At 44.2% G+C, this 13,501-nt stretch overlaps 1 protein-coding gene across 4 annotated transcripts in view; it reads left to right on the top strand.

Annotated features, from left to right (window-relative positions):
- Positions 1–2,044: 2,044 nt before the first annotated feature.
- The window catches only part of PLEKHG3 (pleckstrin homology and RhoGEF domain containing G3), a 188,920-nt gene continuing 177,463 nt past the window's right edge, over positions 2,045–13,501 (top strand). For 3 of the 4 annotated variants that reach the window (XM_033952108.1, XM_033952109.1, XM_033952110.1), the window contains exon 1: positions 2,045–2,225. Coding sequence is in view for 1 of the 4 variants with exons in the window: in XM_033952105.1 (XP_033807996.1) it covers positions 2,914–2,941 (28 nt within the window). In the remaining 3 variants the exon portion in view is untranslated. Of the gene's footprint in view, positions 2,226–2,898; positions 2,942–13,501 lie in introns of those variants that run through there. The other variant, XM_033952105.1, reaches the window with a different exon arrangement.

Raw genomic sequence — 13,501 nt, 5'->3', positions numbered from 1 at the left:
GTGGTATCGTGGGAGGGGCAGGGATGGGGGAGCTGTGGAAGGGGGATCTGTGGATGGTTTGGTTTTTTATTTAATGGTTGCCAGGGCCTTTACTTTGGGGGAGCTGTTGTAGCCTTACTTTCCTGTCAGTGCCTGAGCCAATCAGTGTTCAGGCACTGACAGGAAAGTAAGACTACAGCAGCTCAGACCCTGTTGGTAAAGTTTGCATGAGGAAACAATGCATTTCCTTGCTGTGTATTACACAGAGTGCTCATTAGAATACTAATGAGCTCCTTGAAATACATTAGCATAGAATACTCGGTGGCTGCTACTGACGATCAGTAGCAGCCACAGAGAACCCTTTTGTGCATCGGCAGGAGAGTTTCCTTGCAAGTAAGACTGATTAACTCATATGTTTTCCTGGTTTTTACTTCTTATGTCATGTCTTATGGGCATCCCTCCTGCTGATGATTATTGGGGTGGCATGGTCTCCGGGGGGGGGGGGGGGGGGGGCAGGCATCACTCCTGCCTCTCTTTTTTGGTGGGGGCTGTCATAACTTTTTTTTAATGGGGAAGCTGTTTTGAAATTGGACAACTTGTTGGCCCCATGGCGACCTACCAGATTTTAAGGACACTTTTAGTGCATCCAGGTCTCATAAGAATTGCCACTGCTGGGTCAGACCAGTGGTTCATCATGCCCAGCAGTCCGCTCTCGCGGTGGCCCCTAGGTCAAAGACCAGTGCCCTGAGACCAGCCCTACCTGTGTACGTTCCAGTTCAGCAGGAACTTGTCTAACTTTGTCTTGAATCCCTGGAGGGTGTTTTCCTCTATAACAGACTCTGGAAGAGCATTCCAGTTTTCTACCACTCTCTGGGTGAAGAAGAACTTCTATGTTTGTACGGAATCTCTCCCCTTTTAACTTTAGCGAGTGCCTTCTCGTTTTCTCTACCTTGGAGAGAGTGAACAACCTGTCTTTATCTACTAAGTCTATTCCCTTCATTATCTTGAATGTTTCGATCATGTCCCCTCTCAGTCTCTTCTGTTCGAGGGAGAAGAGGCCCAGTTTCTCTAATCTCTCACTGTACGGCAACTCCTCCAACCATTTTAGTCGTTCTTCGCTGGACCCTTTCGAGTAGTACTGTGTCCAACTGTTGAGGATGCCCATAGGCATGGTGCCAACTTCTCAAAAGGATTGAAGGTGCTAAATTAGGGTTACCAGATTTTCCCAAATGAAAATCCGGACCCATGGCCATGTCCCCAGACCCTCCTCATTCTGCCCCCCCCCCCCCCCCAGCATACACGCATACGCAGATGCAATGATGTCACTGCGTTGCATACGCGGATGCCCCTTCCCAATGCGATTTTACAAAATGCTTTTCAAAACCTGGACAAGTGTCGGTTTTTGAAAAGCCGTCCGGACCCCCGTCGATATCCTCGAAAAGGAAGACATGTCCGGGGAAATCCAGATGCCTGGTTACCCTATGCTAAACCCAATGGAAATTACCCCTCCCTTGGCACAGTCGAGGGCGCTTGAGCTCCTACTCACCCGCAGAGCTCTTTTCTTAAAACAACTGAGTGCTAAAATCAATAGAAATTACCCCTTTTTTGACCAGTGAAGGAAGCGGTTTGCTCATTATTAGGGGCCCTAAAGCACCGCTGGGAGGTTTTGAATTTGGAATAAAGAAATTAGGACAGCAATCAGCAGCATCGGAACTGGATAACACGGGCGGGGGAGGTGTACGGTTGCAAATTGAGATGAACAGAATGGCGTCAGGTTTATAGCTTTCAAAGGCTGTTAGGGCGCGATTTCCTGTAGTATGCATGCGAATAGGATATTGAAAGAGGTGAATCCAAATCACGGGATGTCTACTTACATATTTCACAAGAATAAACTACCGGAGCGCCGTCTACAAAATGATGGCTTTACTTGCAAAAGTCGGTAAAAGCTGAGGAGCAGTTTGTAGTTTGGGGCTGGATTCGAGGAAGTTGGGGCGTGGTTTAGAGGAGATGGGGCGTGGTTTGCAGCTTGGGGGCTGGGGCAGAGAAGTTGTGGGCGGGCTTCGAGCCTCTCCGTTTGAATGTAGCGCGGGGTCTCTGCGTTTTTAGCGCGCTGGGCGTGGTTCTGCTCTTGCTGTTGTGTGGATCCGAAGCAATTTGGGACCCAGCATTTGGTGACAGTGACTGAGCTGGGAGTAGCCCACATCGGAGGGGGGGAGAGAGAGAAAAGCGAGACTGCAGAGTGCGTGGTGAGTACTTTCCGGCATCCAGGACGGGACCGAGGCAAAATACAGGGCTTTCAAACCTAAGGCAGTGAGGCGGGTCCGAAGGGCTCTGTAGTTTGTTTTCAGCTTGGGAACTTCGGTTTCGCACTTTCTGTCCTCCTTTGCAGTGCATTATCCCTAGACTGGTAGCACTGGGATAGATGTGTTCCCCATCCCCCAAACTCGTTTAGTTAGAAAATACTATTTTTTTCTGATCAAAATGTCTTGGATTTCTAATGATAGCGCCTTATTTTTGATTCATAATACTTTTCGTGGAAAGGGTGGTGAAGGTGATAGAGATTTTAAAAAAATGTATCTGAATTCAAGAAAGCTTGCGACAAGTACGAGGGGCATTCAACAATTTATCTATCTCAGTAGGAAAGAAAAGTGTTAAAATTTTTTTTTTTTTTTTTTTTAATATAGTCCTGTGATAGTGCCATACACCTTATCCACTTTTCCTGCAATGACTGCAACCCCTTTATAAAGAATTATTCTGTTTGATCTTCAAACCAGGACGTCACATTTTCTTTTACATCTTCATCACTTGAAAACCACTGTCCGCAGAGAGATTTCTTCAAAACTCGGAACAGGAAATAATCTGAGAGAGCTAGGTCAGGACCGTAGGGTGGATGGTTCAGTTGCTGAAACCCACTTTCTCAGATGGCGGTCTGCGATGGTTGTGAAGAAACAGCATACCTTAGGTGACCATATGTCTTGTTTTGGATGGGACCGTCCCTTTTTCAGACCCCCTGTCTCGTCCCCACACACAGCTTTGGGACGCCGAAATGTCCCGTTTTCAGGGACAGTGTCCCGAAGCTGTGCTCGGGGACAAATGAACAGGCGATCACTTCCTGTCCCTACCTACCATGAAAAAAAAAAAGCCTCCCTCTTTCCTTTCCCCCAGTCCGCTGCTAGCTTACTTCCCTGCTGCTGCCTGGCTGGCCCAGAGCGTCCTCTCTGACGTTGGAAAGAAGACTTCATGTCGGCTTTAGCAGCAGCAGGGCGGTAAGCTAGCAGTGGACTGGGAGAAAGGAAGAAGGGAGGCTTTTTTTTCTGTGGCAGGGAGGTAAGGAGGTAGGCAGGCAAGCAGGTTGGCTTTGGCCAGGGAAGGAGGGAGAGATGTAGACAGGCAAGCAGGCTGGCTTCGGGGGGGGGGGGGGGGGGAAGGCAGTGAGAGGGACATAGGAAGGAGGCACTGGGGGTAGTAAAGATATGGGAAGGAGGCACTGGGGGCACTAAGGACATGGGAAGGGGGCACTAAGGACATGGGAAGGAAAGAGGGAGGAAATAGAAAGGGACAATTCTTGGGCCTGAGTACAGAAAGAAAGAAAGAAATGAAAGAAAGGATGCACAGTCAGAAGGAAACGTAACCAGAGACTCATGAAATCACCAGACAGCAAAGGTAAGAAAAATGATTTTATTTTCAATTTAGTGATCAAAATATGTCAGTTTTGAGAATTTATATCTGCTGTCTATATTTTGCACTATATTTGTCTATTTTTCTATAGTTACTGAGGTGACATTGCATATTTTAAAGTCATCTGCCTTGACATCTTTGAAACCCCCAAATATAAATGATAAATAATTAATATTTTCTCAGCTTTGTAGTTTTTAAAAATTTTATGGTTACCATTATGAATTAATAAGATACATGAAAAATGAATGGAAGAAATTGGGGGCGGGATTGGGGGTGGGGCTAGGGCAGGATTGGGGGCGGGACTGACAATTAATAGATGTCCCCTTTTGATGAAAAAATAAATGGTCACATTAAGCATACCTGTTGTGAGTGTCCCTTGTTTTTTCTTCTTGATTGACTCTCACAAAGCGATCATTGTGTTGGTATAACTCTCTCCGGTTATGGTTGTCTTGGGTGGCATGAACTCCAGAAGCAAAAGTCCTTCATCATCCCAGAAGACAGTTGCCATGACTTTGCCTACAGATTTTTCTTTCTTTTTTTTTTTTTTTTTGGAGTGGGGGATGACTTGTGCTTCTACTGCATTGACTCCATATTGGACTTGGGGTTTCTGTGATAAAGTCTCATCTCCAGTTACCAAATGAGGAAAAAAAATTACTTGATCATCATGGAGTATCTCCAAATTCTCCTGACAGCACTGGAGCCTCCAAGTTTATTTAAAATTTATTATACCGCTCATCAGTCTGATGAACAGTGTACAATAATAAAATCTATCAACATCATACATACATAAACATCAATGTTAAAACTTAACAGGTGACGACAGGGGGAGTTAGTATAAAAGACAAGAAACCAAGACAAACAGGAACGAAAGGCAAAAGGGAGAACTACAAAATTTTTCTAAGAAAACAAATAAGGGTCGAACAATAGGTGGGGAAATGAGCTCTCTAGGGAGAGAAAGAGAAGATTAGCCCTTAAAAGGGCATTTATATTTCAAAAGCATGCTGAAATAGAAATGGCCTTCTGACATGGCATCAGCATTCTTGGAACCCATCTTGCACTATCCTTGGACATGCCCAACTTTTCATGAATTATTTTCCAGACTGTACATGCTGAGATGCCCATTTCTTCAGTTATTCAGGAAACCTTAATTCATCTGTCAGACAAAATTAAATCCTCCACTTTCTTGCACATTTCTATGGAAGTTGTTTCCACAGGCCATCCAGTGTGAGGGTCATCTTCAATGGCCTCTTTATCTAACTTAAACTGCTTGCTCCAAAAAAATTTACTTTGCAGGATGATGGGGCATAATTGCCATAAACTGCAGTCATGAGTTAATGGATCTCATTTGGCTTTTGTCCCTTCTTTTGTGAGAGATTTTATCACACTGCTCCAAATCCAGCAGCTTCATACTTGATTCTCATGAGGACTCTCCTGACATCCTGTCTGTTGGAATGTTAGACTCGCACTGAGCCACAACTGTGCATGAGTAACCTTAAGTCATGTCACAACATGCACAGACTTGTTTCAACACGCTTGTTACTTTTTCATACATGGGTAGATAAATTATTGAACGCTCCTTGTATGTTTGATCTCTAAGGGAGAGGAAGAATTAGGTTAGGCAGGCTAAATAAGCCATATGGTCTTTATTTGCCTTAATTTTTCTGTTTCTATGATAAATGGGTATTTTTCTGCAGCTAGTAAGTTAATGTAGACTTTAATGTCAAGAGGTCTTAGATTTGGGGTATTTAATCCCTACATCCCTAGCATATGAGGGTCTCACTTATTTGGCTTTTAACCAAAGAATCAGAATGGGGAATGTTCTGTAAAAGACTCATTGCTGATCTATCTGTAAATGTTATCCTTATTGTTTGACATTTAAGGTAAATGCAGTGTTACAGTATGTTTGAATGACACACTTAAGGCCTGACTTTCCTGATAAAGCTGTTTATTTAATGACAAAAGGCTGTGGTTTGCTGTTAGGAATAGTTTCTGACTGGAATGCAGACTGAGTTAGGAAAATCGGTCATTGAAAATAATGGCCCACAGTGGCAAGAGTAGCTGTCTGTGACATTTGGTATGTAAACAAGTCTTTGTAAAGTGTATGCAATCTGTAACCCCCTCCCTCCCCCCAGAACTCTGCTTTGTGAAGATTCAATGGGATACATCACACCTCTCATCTCTCCAGTGATTTGTTACTCTCTGAATATTTGAGATTCAACCCTTCCCTTAAAGAGAAAAGTTAATAAGACCTAAGGATGACTGTTTGGGGGAGGTCACGGAGTAGGGAGGCTTTATAGGAAGTCTGGTAGTGGTATATTCCCACCCCACTAATCTTATGACTCCATGCTTGCCACCTCCCCAGATGGTCATAGCAGTGCTCCCAGGATAGGGCATTTGTGTTGGGATTCCAAACCTGTTCTGTTTTGAGCTATCCACAACAAATGTTCATGAGAGAGATTCACATGCGCTGCCTCCACTGCATGCAAATTTCTGTCGTTCTTTGCAGGAGACCTGATCTGCTGGAGGTCCTCCAGGACAAGCTCAGGAACCTCTGGAACAGGGGCTAGTGGTTCTCCAGTCGCTCAGTGTGACCTCCCTACCTCTTGCTCCAAGTGATTCACATCAATATTTACCTGAAGATTTTTTTTCTCTTCTCCATTGCTGTATCTGAAGATTAGCAAACCCCCCCACCCCCCACACACATCACCGATTCTAATTTTCATGCAAAGCCCACAAAAGATTTAACCCCTTTTTTACAAAGCCGCATGGAAACAGTCCTGAAGCCCTTTAAATCCCTTTGGGGCAGTTATTTCAGCGGCCTGTGCTAAACAGTTTAGTAAGAGAGGCCTTAAATTAGGTATAATGCTACTTTTTTATACAAGGTGTCTTTTTTTTTTTTTTTTTTTTTCACCAAAATGTTTCACATACTGCACTTAGAAAAATCCATTTAGACAGTTTACATTAAAAAAAAAAGTGTTGAAAAGAACTACAATATTTATAATATAGAAGGAGTAAATAATGATAATGGTAGGTCTTGGAGGGCAGGGGGAAAAGAAGGCATTTATTGGAAGGCCAGATTCATCCAATCCTGGCAGAAAAAACAAACTTAGAATGCTTCGGTGAAGAGAGACGTTTTCAGGCCTGTTTTAAATTTATCCCCCTTTTACAAAACCGCACAAGGGGTTTTTAATGCCAGCCAGCACGTTGAATGCTCTGCGCTGCTCTGACGCTCATTGAGTTTCTATGACTATCGGAGCAGCGCAGAGCATTCAGTGTGCCGGCCGGCACTAAAAATCTCTTGCAAGGTTTTGTAAAAAGGGGATGGAGGGGTTAGTGAGAGAGGATTCCAAGCGAAGGTGTAAAGAGAGTGCATTCCAAGGAGAAGGTTCATTGATACTAAATACGAGACTGGATGGTCTCAAAACAAAGTTGTTGTTTTTTTAAATTCTTTATTGATTTTCAAATTTTGACAGTGCAATACAAATATATTAAACATGAGCATTATACATAATGCACTTACAATACACAGAATTAATACATTACCAATCCTTTTTTCCCTCCCTTCCTCACATAACTAACACTGCATATGCATATATTATTGCAATATTATAGATAAACTAGTATTTAAGCCCGTTACATTAACGGGTGCTAGAATAGATGTGTAGACTTTTAGTACAATGGGTCGCTGAAGCGTTTCTTTCTTTCTTACTTTATGTTTTTTTATCTCTCTCCCTGCCTCCCTTTCTTTCTGTCTCTGTCCCCCTGTGTGTCTCTGTCTCTTCCCTGGCCCCCTGTCTTACTGTATCTCTCCCTGGCTGTCTGTCAGTCTTTCTTTGTTTCTGTATCTTCTCCCTTCGCGAATGTGGGGCAGTTGTATGCGGGAATGCGCACTCCTTCCGACCACAGACATACAGAACACGCAGGTAGGAGTGCGCATGCGCCGCTTAGGGTTTTATTATCTTGTCATTAAGCCTGTTACATTAACGGGTGCTAGAATATATGTCTGTCTGTCTCCCTCCCGCTGACTCTGTCTCTCTCCTTGGCCCCCTTTCTCTGTCTGTCTTTCTGTCCCTCTCCCTGCCCCTGTGTTTTTCTTTCTTTCTGTCTCCCTCCCTCCCGCTGTCTGTCTGTGATTTTTCCCCATTTCCCTGTGCAGCAGCATTTCCATCCCACTTCCCTATGCAGCAGCAACAGCATTTCCCTCCTATCCCCCCCCTTTCCTGTGCAGAAGCAGCAGCGGTATTTCCCTTCCCCTCCAAGTCCCTGTATAGCAATAGCAGCATTTTACCCCACCCCCCCTTTCCCTTCTCTTACCGCGATCTGGCCTGCTCCGTTCGGCCCCTCCCCCTTCTTTTACTGCCGTTGTTCTGCTGATCTGGCATGCTCCTGACCCTCCCACCACCGACAAACCTCCGAGCTCCAGCGGCGTAGGCAGCACTTTAAACACGCTGCTTCGCGGCCTTCTACTGCCGATTTCCTCTCCCGCGTCTGTCTCTGATGATGCCATCAGAGACGCGGCAGAGGAAATCGGCAGTAGAAGGGTGCGAAGCAGCGTGTTTATAGTGCTGCCTACGCCGCTGGAGCCGGGAGGTTTGTGGAGGGTCAACGGGCGGAGCGGGGCTGCTCTCCACCACTCAGTTGCTGCCACTGCCCCACAGGGCAGTGGCAATCCCAAATACCTTCCCCTGCCCCCATCCCCCTGGATGTGTAAGAAATCTGTAAAAAGGGAAATGCCTGACACTCATTGCAATTCAACATATACATTTAATGGGATCCATACCTTATTGAATATCATACTAGACCCCAAACACTCCGCATTCATTCTCTCATATTTATACGTGGAACAAATATTTGCCCACCAAAATGTGTCATTCAGTCTGTTGTAACTCTTCCAGTTACGTGTAACAAAGTTTTTGATAGGTTGGTTCTGTAAGACGGTTATGCTGTGAGTTGGATGGGGCAAGTTGGATGGTATTGGTATTTATAGATGTGATAAGTAAGAGGGAGATCCGGAAAATTAAATAAGTCAGAGTATCTTGTGTATAACGAGCAACAGGGAGCCATTGTTCAGAATGGAGTAAAGGAGTAACATGACCAAATTTGTGGACTTTAGTAATTTAAGCACACAACTATAAATAGCTCAAAACCCAATTTATGATGATTCTGTTTCCTGGAAACTTTTTGTAGATGAAAATTACAGTAATCTAGATGCGAGATAATACTAAATCAGAGTTCTAGTAAGGAGCCAACCTTAAAATTAAATTAAAGAGAAACTCAAGAACCTAAAGATTTAAAAAATGTGACTAACTTTATAGTTTTGAGGTGTCAAACTGAGGCTTAAATGTAGCCATTTAATTTAGATAATGGTTACTGTGGATGGGCAGACTAGATGGGCCATTTGGCCTTTATCTGCCGTCATGTTTCTATGACACTAAGCATATGAGCCAGTATATCTGCCTCCATTGTGTTTTTGTAAACCAGGCTATAACGTTTGTCTACCCATAGTTCTATTACATTTAACAATGTTTCAGTTAAGAGCAAATGAAGATGATATAGAAGGAGCATAAATCTAGCTCTTCCTCTTATGTATCCAATTAATGGGCTATTCTTCTGCAATTTGACTTGACTTCTCTAAATATGAAATAGCTGAGCAAAAGATAATGTCAGGTTCGCAAACAACAATGGCATTTTTATTTTCAAACTTCCTCTCCCACAGCTTATTAATTTGCAGTTGGCAGTTTTTGTCCTGAGAAGGAAGCTTTTTTTATTTATTTATTTTTTTTTTAAGAGTAATGGGGGTCATTTTTAACCTAAACTTAGGGCTCCTTTTACGAAGCCGTGTTAGCGGCTTTATCGCATGCAACTTTTTAGCGCGTGCTAACCCCTGTGCTGGCCGAAAAACTACCGCCTGCTCAAGAGGAGGCGGTAGCGGCTGGCAAATTAGCGTGCGCTATTACGCGTGTTAAACTGTTAATGCGGCTTCATAAAAGGAGCCCTTAGTACCCTCTTGGGTGGCAGACGAGTGGAATACCCTCATCTCTGGTTAGCAAAAGAAAGAACTTGATGGGTCTTTGTGGTCTTTAGTTCTTCTGTGTAGGCTTTCCTTTAGAGAAAGCTTAACTTGTGGTTTTCTGCACAAAATTGAGTTAGTCCTTACTGGATTTCCTGCTGCCAGCTTGTATTGGCGAAATTAAAGCGCCTAGAGTCAAATCAATCTCCTAAAATACCATGAACACAAGTAGGGCTGAAGCTGAAATTGACATTTTTTGCTCCTTTATCCTGCATGATTCCAGTGGTTTTCTTCCAAATTATTAAAAAAGGGATGGTTAACAAGACCAAGAATGTTATAATGTCCCTGTATCACTCCATGGTGCGACCTCACCTGGAGTATTGCGTTCAGTTCCGGTCTTCTTATCTCAAGAATGATATAGTGGCACTAGAAAAGGTTCAAAGAAGAGCGACCAAGATGATAAAGGGGATGGAACTCCTCTAGTATGAGGAAAGACTGAAAAGGTTAGGGCTTTTCAGCTTGGAAAAGAGATGGCTGAGGCGAGATATGATTGAAGTCTACAAAATCCTGAGTGGAGTAGAACGGGTACAAGTGGATCAATTTTTCACTCCATCAAAAATTACAAACACTACGGGACACTCGATGAAGTTACAGGGAAATACTTTTTAAACCAATAGGAGGAAATATTTTTTACTCAGAGAATAGTTAAGCTCTGGAATGTGCATTGCCAGAGGTTGTGGTAAGAGCGGATAGCATAGCTGGTTTTAAGAAAGGTTTGGAAAAGTTCCTGGAGGAAAAGTCCACAGTCTGTTATTGAGAAAGACATGGGGGAAGCCACTGTTTGCCCTGGATCAGTAGTATGGAATGTTGCTACTCCTTGGGTTTTGGCCAGGTACCTAGTGACCTGGATTGGCCACCTTGAGAAGGGGCTACTGGGCTTGATGAACCATTGGTCTGACCCAGTAAGGCTATGCTTATGTAACCCTCAAACTTGGCTCTGTTTCTTCTTAAATTGTGAGCCAAGTATAGGACAATTAAGCCATTTTAACATCACTGATGAGATTGGCTCTGAGGCATTATGACATCACAGTCTCAGCTCTGGAATGTTGCTCTCATTGGGGTTCCAGAATCTTGCTATTCTTTGAGATGCTGGAATGTTGCTACTCCTTGTGTTTTGGCCAGGTACTAGGGACCTGGATTGGCCACCGTGAGAACGGGCTACTGGGCTTGATGAACCATTGGTCTGACCCAGTAAGGCTATTCTTATGTAACCCTCAAACTTGGCTCTGTTTCTTCTTAAATTGCAGTAAATAGTCCTGTCCAAGGGTAGACAGCTGGCCTATTTTTGCCCCTTTTTTTTAACCTAGGGGTTCTCTTTATTAAGCTGTGGTAAAAAGTGGCCTTAGTGTGCTTTAGCATGTATTTTTCCTGCGCACTAAGGCCACAGCACTAAAATAGCCAATTTTCTCATTTTTGTATTATGGCCAGGCGGTAATGCTGCCATTAGTGTATGGCCATTTAATTAAAAAGAAAAAAAAAATTCCCAAGCACTTACTAATGCCTATTGTGTAGGCTGTAAGGGCTCACTAGGTATGGAATGGAATCATTTCATCGTGGCCGTGATGGATTGCGCCTCTCCTCCTTGCGTCGGTGCCTCTCGTCCTCCCCATCCCTCCTCTGCTGGTGCATCTCCTCCTCCTCTGCCCCCCTCTGCATAACCTCTTAAAAAGTTCCAGCACATGCACTATTATTCTCTTTTCCATCTGCCAGGGGTTGTAAATTTAAAAGATTTCAACAACGTCTGCTGTCCTTTCAAGCGACACTATGGGATAAGAATTTGACTTAATTATGTCGACTGACTGTTCAATTTCGATGTTTCATTAAAACATTATCTTTTTACTGAATACTTTGAAAATTAGGCATGCTCTGCCTTTCTTCTCATCTTTTGTACTCATAATCTTTTGTGAACCGCATAGAACTGGGCGGTATTTGAGGTATAAAAGTGAGTTTTCTCGTATGTTATCTTCATCCCCTGCTCGACCGGCCTTGGCTCCCTTCTGAAGTCGCCTCCTAGTGGCAGGACCAGGATGTGACTTCAGAAGGAAGCCAAGGCTGGTACGAGCAGGAGGTTTGAAGATGCTGCTCACGCTGGCAAACTTTTTCAAGAGGTATGTGAGGTGTGGGATGCTCTTAGTTTTTTTTTGGGGGGGAGCATACCCTCCTCACAAGAGGTCAGGTGCTGCCATGGGGGAATCATTGTTGCCTATGCAGCGATGAAATGACCGGGTTGAATTGTCCTAGACCCCATTAGGTAATCCTGTGCTAACCAGTTAGTGCGTGGTAATGTAGCCATGATTAGCGCAGAAACGATCACTGTCCTCCTCTCCGATATGCCCCTTTCGAGAAAAAAATATAAATATTTTTTAGCACATGCCTTTCTGACAAGTTACTACAGGACCCTTGATCATGGTACACCATTTTAAGGTGCAGTAAATGTCTGGTAGCACTTAACGTAGCTTAGTAAAAAGGCCCCCAAGTTCTGAGGGGGGGGGGGAGGGACGAGAGAGAGCCATCCCTGCTATGTGGGTCCAGCTCTGGCGTCTCTGTGGTTTCTTCTGCCCTGGTTGTGGGAGGGAGTCTGGTTGTGTTCACTATGGGAAAATAGCACAAGCTCAAAACCTAGGTAAACAAAGGTGAAAATCAAAGCATCCTGTTAGACAGCACACGTGTTTGAACAGCAGGGAAGAAAACAGTTCTGTTAACGGCTGCGGCGGGGAACTGAAAGCAAATAGTGCACATACACGTTCTTTCCTGAGATTCTCACCTTAAGCTTTCCTTTGCTCTCCTCCATAGTCCTTCCTCATACATCACTCGCGGTGTCTGGCCCTGATCTCAGATTCTAGACTTCTGACCATTTGGGTATAAATCATCGATGATACCGTGCGTTAACCTGTTGTGGTTGTTGTCTGCATTTTAATGTGAGGCAGGTGGAAGCTTGCTTTTCTTTTCTGTAAGACAGCCCTGGAGATAATGGATTCTCCCATAGATTGTGTTGAAAGTGTGAGTGGGCATTGCATGCAAGCCCAAAGGTGAAAAAGCTGTGAATGAAATCGAGGGAAACTATCGAGTGTAAAGCTAAATACGAGCTACCAAGGGCTGTGCGTTTGGTTTGTTAAAGTGCCTCCTTGCTACTTCTATAGCTTCTCCAGTTTTGGTCAAGGATTTTGTTCACTGATAGCTTTAAAAAATGTCTGTATCGCATCTCCCTTGTCCATCTTCTCCTCCAGCATATACATATTCAAGTATCTTCTCATATGGCTTATGGTGCAGACTCCATACCATTTTGGTCACTTTCCTCCTTTTCATGTCCTTGGCAAGATACGGCCTCCAAAACTGAACATACACTTCCCCCTCCCCATTTGCGGTTTCTGTCTGCACTCGCGATTTCACATAATTGCGATTTTTTTTCTGGGGAGGGGGAAAATAAAAAAAAACACATATTTTTTACCTCCCTGCCGCCTTCCCGGCCTTACCTAGTGGTCTAGCGGGCTTTCAGGGCAGGAGCGATCTTCCTACGCTCCTGCCCCATGCAGATCGCTATGAGGAAATGGCTGTAGGGAGTTCCCGTCGTAGTCTTGAGAGACTATGGGAACTCACAGCAGCCATTTCCTCATGGCGATCTGCACGGGGCAGGAGCATAGGAAGATCGCTCCTGCCCTGAAAGCCCTCTAGGTGGGGGTGGGTCGGAGCCGGATAATCGCGGTTTTTCGCCATTCGCGGTCCGGCTCTGCCCGTATCCCCCGCGAATAACAAGGGAGAAGTGTCTTACCAAAG

Source organism: Geotrypetes seraphini, chromosome 7 (assembly GCF_902459505.1).
Source record: "Geotrypetes seraphini chromosome 7, aGeoSer1.1, whole genome shotgun sequence".
NCBI classification, from domain to species: Eukaryota; Metazoa; Chordata; class Amphibia; order Gymnophiona; family Dermophiidae; genus Geotrypetes; species Geotrypetes seraphini.
The sequence above is the reverse complement of the archived record's forward strand: the minus strand, read 5'-3'. Positions and strand labels throughout refer to the sequence as shown.